The sequence below is a fragment of the Octopus sinensis genome, linkage group LG1, assembly GCF_006345805.1.
Source record: "Octopus sinensis linkage group LG1, ASM634580v1, whole genome shotgun sequence".
Classification (NCBI taxonomy): Eukaryota; Metazoa; Mollusca; class Cephalopoda; order Octopoda; family Octopodidae; genus Octopus; species Octopus sinensis.
Genome location: NC_042997.1, coordinates 155110980 through 155118823, shown reverse-complemented (window position 1 = coordinate 155118823; position 7844 = coordinate 155110980). Strand labels below are relative to the sequence as shown.

Here is a 7844-nt window from a genome sequence, read left to right as displayed (position 1 = left end):
ATCGGTTAACTTTAGTGATCATGAATGAAAATGAGATCCTTTATCAAAATATATTTATTCAATGAACAGTTGACAATGATCAGCAATTTATAAAGAATATAACATTTCAGTAACATATAGCTATAATGTTCTTTAAACACCACCATATATCTTTATGAGAAAAAGAAAGCCGTTACTATTAATGTAATTGCTGAAAATAATCTATTAATAGTACAGTCAGTGGACTTAAATTAGCAAGGTTACGTTTTTCCTTTGACACCGTATGAAACCGAAGGAAGGAGAGGAAAAAGAAAACAAACAAGGAAAAGAAAAGGCGATGCGTCATGTTCGTGTGATATAGTTTTAGGAATTATTTCAGGTAGATCGTCGAGCTACCAATTCTTTGATCCAGACAGGATCAAGATCATTAACCATTAGAACAGAGAATCTGTTCTAGCGAGGATTTGTTTTATTTTGTGCGCTGTAAATTGCTGACACCTACTCATGGAGTTATCAATAAGAAAACAGAAAGTTGTCACAGAATGATACAATCGAGCAAGAAAATGCGGATGAAACTTTATGTACACGAAAGGAATTTTAAAGGTTAGTTAAAGATGAAAAAGGAATTTCATGCACTCAAAAATTTAGTCTTTTATTGTTAATTATTTTTTGTGATTCACGAAGTTAATATTTCTCTCTGTTTCGTTTAAGAATTGTTATCCTTAAAACATCTCACCTCATCCGAACGAACTTGTTAGATCTCGTTTTAGTTCGATAATTAGAGTTGTCTAAAGTTCGCTTATCTCTTCATCACCTTAATTTAGACATAAAGAAATTCTTGTTTTTCAGATCATTAGATTACATATGTGAGGTTCTGCAGTATATAGTTGCAGAATCGTTATTTTGTTGATAGTTAAAATGGTTTCACTTGTTTTTAAATTCAAGACTGAGTCATTCCAGAAAAAAGGCACACACACACACGTACACACACGCCTAAAACATAATCAACTCATTTCGCAAACATGGATTGTACTAGATGTTTATGATTGTTATTTGGTATCAGTATTAAGGTTCCTGATAATAAACGTCAGGGCGGTTTTTGCAATAATTAATTATTAATTAAATAGCCTTTTATTTCTTTTTTTGGCAAAACAGAAGAATAAATAAACAACCTGTTTGCTCAACAGTCCATAAACGATTCACAGATTCATACAACGATATAAACAATTATATACACGCACGCAATTTTTACATACCGTACTTTATTTATACACGCATACATACATACACTAGCATTTTCTCATATGTAAATCCTTACATGACTATATGTATAAATATGCGTACCTATACTTATATACGTATGTATAAATATGCATACTGATGTATGTATATTATACGTCTAATTTCACGTTAATATTTATAAATTAGAGAAAGCGTATCATACACGCTTTCTCTCGTTTATAAATCTTTACCTGAAGATATACGTATAATTACACACACACACACACACACATACATATATTTATGCGTATATAACTCATGCTAGGATTCACAAATGAAAGCCTGTGTGTGTATGTATGTACGTACGTATATATGTATACACACACACGCCACATATATATGCTTTCTTTCATTTGTAAACCCTAACATGTATGCATACACACATACACACACATGTGTGTATATATATATATATTTGTATGTGTATGTATGAATATGTATGTACGTATCTCTAATTGACTATTTTTATATCGTTCTGAGAACGACATAAACAATTCTATGTTGTCAGTAAAAAATAATAGAAACGTCGTAAAATGTTTATACTCCTCCATCATTGAAATCGTGTTCGTTTCATCTATAGCAATACGCAATATCATCGTAAGATATTAGAATGGGATATAAATCGTGTTTAAATATGTAAAGTAAGGTTACAAATCTGTAGTATTATTTAAAAAAGAAAGCCAAGTGTTTTACTGAGGGCAGCCATTAGCAAAGTTCCCCCAGATCAACATCGAATATGATGATTTAGATGCAAGGTTGGCACATTATTGCAATAAGGTTTCACCGATATATTTTTATCATATCCTAATCAGAATAATAATTATCTACACACACACACACACACTTGTACGTATGTATGTGTACACACATATTTACGTATATACATTTGCGTATGTATTTATTCGTATTTATATATGTATTTATATATGCATTCATACATACATAATACGTACATACACACACACATATATTACACGCAGATTCATATATATATATATATATATATTATATATATATATATACACACACACACACACACATTAAACTAATACACCTGTTTGTTGTTTAGACACCTGTCTTCGTCTTTTGTTTTTCTTTTTGTAAATTCCAACTATATATATATATGTATATATATATATAAAACATGCATATATGTATATATATATATATATATATATATATATATATATATATATATTTATATATATAATACATGCATATATATATATATATATGCGTGAGAAGACCCGGCAAGAGTAGTCAGGCCATAACCCGTGGCCCCTACCTGGGACGTAGTCAGTCCACCTGTGCATACCTTCCTTCTTGTGACACTTGTGAAGACCTGTTGAGGCAAGTGAAAGTGAAAATCAAAATAAAATAGATGATCATCAATGGAATTTGTATCTTTGTTACCAGTGCCGGTGGCACACAAGAAAACCATCCGAACGTGGCCGTAGCCAGTACCGCATCGACTGGCCTCCGTGCTGTGGGCACATAGCAAACACCATCCGATCGTGGCCGTTCGCCAGCCTCATCTGGCACCTGTGTCGGTGGCACATAAAGACACCATCCGAAGACCCGGCAAGACTAGTCAGGCCATAACCCGCGTCCCCTACCTGGGACGTAGTCAGTTCACCTGTGCATACCTTCCTTCTTGTGACACTTGTGAAGACCTGTTGAGGCAAGTGAAAATCAAAAAAAAAAAAAAAAAAAAAAAAAATCAAAACAAATCGAAATAGATGAATATCAATGGAATTTGTATCTTTGTGGTACCAGTGCCGGTGGCACACAAGAAAACCATCCGAACGTGGCCGTAGCCAGTACTGCATTGACTGGCCTCCGTGCTGTGGGCACGTAACAAACACCATCCGATCGTGGCCGTTCGCCAGCCTCATCCGGCACCTGTGTCGGTGGCACATAAAAACACCATCCGAAGACCCGGCAAGACTAGGCACCTGTGTCGGTGGCACATAAAAACACCATCCGAAGACCCGGCAAGACTAGTCAGGCCATAATCCGTGGCCCCAACCTGGGACGTAGTCAGTCCACCTGTGCATACCTTCCTTCTTGTGACACTTGTGAAGACCTTTTGAGGCAAGTGAAAGTGAAAATCAAAATAAAATAGATGAACATCAATGGAATTTGTATCTTTATGGTACCAGTGCCAGTGGCACACAAGAAAACAATCCGAACGTGGCCGTAGCCAGTACCGCATCGACTGGCCTCCGTGCTGTGGGCACGTAACAAACACCATCCGATCATGTCCGTTCGCCAGCCTCATCAGGCACCTGTGTCGGTGGCACATAAAAACACCATCTGAAGACCCGGCAAGACTAGTCAGGCCATAACCCGTGGCCCCTACCTGGACGTAGTCAGTCCGCCTGTGCATACCTTCCTTCTTGTGACACTTGTGAAGACCTGTTGAGGCAAGTGATCAAATCAAAACAAATCAATAGATGAACATCAATGGAATTTGTATCTTTGTGGTACCAGGGCCGGTGGCACACAAGCTAACCATCCGAACATGGCCGTAGCCAGTACCGCATCGACTGGCTCTGTGCTGTGGGCTCATAACAACACCATCCGATCGTGGCCGTTCGCCAGCCTCATCTGGCACCTGTGTCGGTGGCACATAAAAGCACCATCCGAAGACCCGGCAAGACTAGTCAGGCCATAACCCGTGGCCTCTACTTGGGACGTAGTCAGTCCACCTGTGCATACCTTCCTTCTTGTGACACTTGTGAAGACCTGTTGAGACAAGTGATCAAATCAAAACAAATCAAATCAAAAAGATGAACATCAATGGAATTTGTATCTTTGTGGTACCAGTGCCGGTGGCACACAGGATAACCATCCGAACGTGGCCGTAGCCAGTACTGCATCGACTGGCCTCCGTGCTGTGGGCACGTACAAACACCATCCATCTGGCACTGTGTCGGAGACACATAAAAACATCATCCGAAGACCGGCAAGACTAGTCAGGCCATAACCCGTGGCCCCTACCTGGGACGTTGTCAGTTCACCTGTGCATACCTTCCTTCCTCTTGTGACACTTGTGAAGACCTTTTGAGGCAAGTGAAAATCAAATCAAATCAAATCAAAATAGATGAACATCAATGGAATTTGTATCTTTCAAATCAAATCAAATCAAATCAATCAAACAAATCAAAATAGATGAACATAAATGGAATTTGTATCTTTGTGTACCAGTGCCGTGGCACACAAGAAATCATCCGAACGTGGCCGTAGCCAGTACCGCATAGACTGGCCTCCGTGCTTTGGGGACGTAACAAACACCACCGATCGTGGCCGTCCGCCAGCCTCATCTGGCACCTGTGTCGGTGGCACATAAAAACACCATCCGAGCGTGGCCGTCTGCCAGCCTCGTCTGGCACCTGTGTCGGTGGCACATAAAAACACCATCCGAGCGTGGCCGTTCGCCAGCCTCGTCTGGCACCTGTGTCGGTGGCACATAAAATCACACCCACTACACTCTCGGAGTGGTTGGCGTTAGGAAGGGCATCCAGCTGTAGAAACACTGCCAGATCTGACTGGCCTGGTGCAGCCTTCGGGCTCCCCAGACCCCAGTTGAACCGTCCAACCCATGCTAGCATGGAAAACGGACGCTAAATGATGATGATGATGATGATGATGATATATATGTATGAGGTATCAAGCTGTTGGACCAGGTGATGAAGGTTACGGAGAGGGTCATAGCCCAACTAATTAGAGAGTGAGTTAGTTTAGATGAGATGCAGTTTGGGTTTGTGCCAGGGAAAAGTACTACTGATGCTATATTCCTGGTAAGGCAGCTGCAGGAGAAATACCTAGCCAAAGATAAGCCCCTGTACCTGGCTTTTGTTGACATGGAGAAAGCCTTCGACAGGGTCCCCCGATCCCTTATCTGGTGGGCAATGAGAAAACTAGGGATAGATGAATGGTTAGTGAGAGCTGTGCGGGCCATGTATAGGGACGCCGCTAGTATGGTGAGGGTTGGAAATGAGTACAGTGAAGAATTCCGGGTAGAGGTAGGGGTCCACCAAGGCTCAGTACTCAGCCCCCTCCTACTTATCATAGTCCTCCAGGCAATAACGGAGGAATTCAAGACAGGATGCCCTTGGGAGCTCCTCTATGCTGATGACCTTGCTCTAATTGCTGAGTCGCTATCAGGACTGGAGGAGAAGTTTCAGGTGTGGAAACAAGGATTAGAATCGAAGGGCCTCAGAGTCAATCTAGCTAAAACCAAAGTCGTAATCAGTAGGAAGGTAGACAAATCACAAACACCTTCAGGTAGATGGCCCTGCTCGATCTGTAGAAAAGGTGTAGGTAAAACTCTATAAGATGCACCAAGTGTAAGCTATGGACACATAAGAGATGCAGCATGTCAAAGGAAGGCTAACTAGGAAGATGGTTTTGTATGTGGCAGATGCTCAGGAACAATAAACACTGAAAATGCTCTGAGACCAACTTCCGTCACTTTCCAGGGAGAAAAACTAGAAATAGTTGATAGTTTCCGTTACCTAGGTGACCAAGTCAGCAGCAGGGGCGGGTGTGCTGAAAGTGTAACTGCTAGAGTAAGAATAGCTGGGCAAAGTTCAGAGAGCTCTTACCTCTGCTGGTGACAAAAGGCCTCTCGCACAGAGTGAAAGGCAGACTGTATGATGCGTGTGTACGAACAGCCATGCTACATGGCAGTGAAACATGGGCCGTGACTGCTGAGGATATGCGTAAGCTCGCTAGAAATGAAGCCAGTATGCTCCGATGGATGTGTAATGCCGGTACTCACACTCGCAGAGTGTAAGTACCTTGAGAGAAAAGCTGGACCTAAGAAGCATCAGTTGTGGTGTGCAAGAGAGACGTTTGCGCTGGTATGGTCATGTGGCGAGAATGGATGAAGATAGTTGTGTGAAAAAGTGCCACACCCTAGCGGTTGAGGGAACCTGTGGAAGAGGCAGACCCAGGAAAACCTGGGACGAGGTGGTGAAGCACGACCTTCGAACTTTAGGTCTCACTGAGGAATGACTAGAGACCGAGACCTCTGGAAGTGTGCTGTGCGCGAGAAGACCCGGCAGGACAAGTGAGTCCACAACCCGTGGCCTTCTACATGGGATGGAGCCAGCCTACGTATGCATACCTTCCCTTCTTGGGACACAAAACTCTACTTGTGAAGACGTGTTGAGGCAAGTGAGGATCAGAATCGAAATCGATCAATGGAATTGCGGATGTGCTACCAGTGCCGGTGGCATGTCGAAACTCTGCTTGTGAAGACCCATTGAGGCAAGTGAGGATCAGAATCGAAATCGATCAATGGAAATCGATCAATGGAAATTGCAGATGTGTTACCAGTGCCGGTGGCATGTAAGAGAACTTTCCGTTTCGCGACCGTTGCCAGCACCGCCCCCCTTTCGTGTCCGTTGCCAGCCTCGCCTGGCCCTCGTGCCGGTGGCACATAAAAAGCACCATCCGTTCATGGCCGTTTGCCAGCTCTGTCTGGCACCAGTGCGGGTGGCACGTAAAAAGCACCCACTACACTCACGGAGTGGTTGGCGTTAGGAAGGGCATCCAGCCGTAGAAACACTGCCAGATTTGACTGGACCTGATGAAGCCTTCTGGCTTCACAGACCCCAGTAGAACCGTCCAACCCATGCTAGCATGGAAAACGGACGCTAAATGATGATGATGATGATGATGATGTGGTACCAGTGCCGGTGGCACACAAGAAAACCATCCGAACGTAGCCATAGCCAGTACTGCATCGACTGGCCTCCGTGCTGTGGGCACGTAAGAAACACCATCCGATCGTGGCCGTTCGTCAGCCTCGTCTGGCACCTGTGTCGGTGGCACATAAAAACACCATCCGAGCGTGGCCGTTCGCCAGCCTCGCCTAGCACCTGTGTCGGTGGCACATAAAAACACCATCCGAGCGTGGCCGTTCGCCAGCCTCGTCTGGCACCTGTGTCGGTGGCACATAAAATCACCCACTACACTCTCGGAGTGGTTGGCGTTAGGAAGGGCATCCAGCTGTAGAAACACTGCCAGATCTGACTGGCCTGGTGCAGCCTTCGGGCTCCTCAGACCCCAGTTGAACCGTCCAACCCATGCTAGCATGGAAAGCGGACGTTAAATGATGATGATGATATATTTATTCCTGAAGATTTCTCTTGAATGAAACAGTTCTAGTCCTGTAGAAGCTCCTTCTATATAATAAATTAATTTTACTCTGCTATGTATTGAGTACCTTATTTACTGTGGTTAACCCCGAATCAACCCGGGACCTACATATATATATATATATTATATATATATATATATATATATATACATATCTATCTATCTATCTATCTATCATCTATCATATAATACATGCATATATATATCTATATATATATATATATATATATATATAATACATGCATATATATATCTATATATATTACATGCATATATATATCTATATATCTATATATATATTACATGCATATATATATATATACATACATACATACATACATGCATGCATCCTGACACACACACACACACACAACACACACACATATATATATATAGATTATATACATGCAGAC

At 42.3% G+C, this 7844-nt stretch overlaps 1 protein-coding gene across 3 annotated transcripts in view; it reads left to right on the top strand.

The window, feature by feature from the left end:
* Positions 1–7844, top strand: part of LOC115232685 (GATOR complex protein Iml1) — a 120937-nt gene continuing 113093 nt past the window's right edge. For 2 of the 3 annotated variants that reach the window (XM_029777077.2, XM_029802710.2), the window contains exon 1: positions 2–582. In XM_029777077.2, coding sequence (XP_029632937.1) covers positions 522–582 — 61 coding nt within the window. In that variant the 5' untranslated portion in view covers positions 2–521. Of the gene's footprint in view, positions 583–7844 lie in introns of all 3 variants that reach the window. The other variant, XM_029777084.2, reaches the window with a different exon arrangement.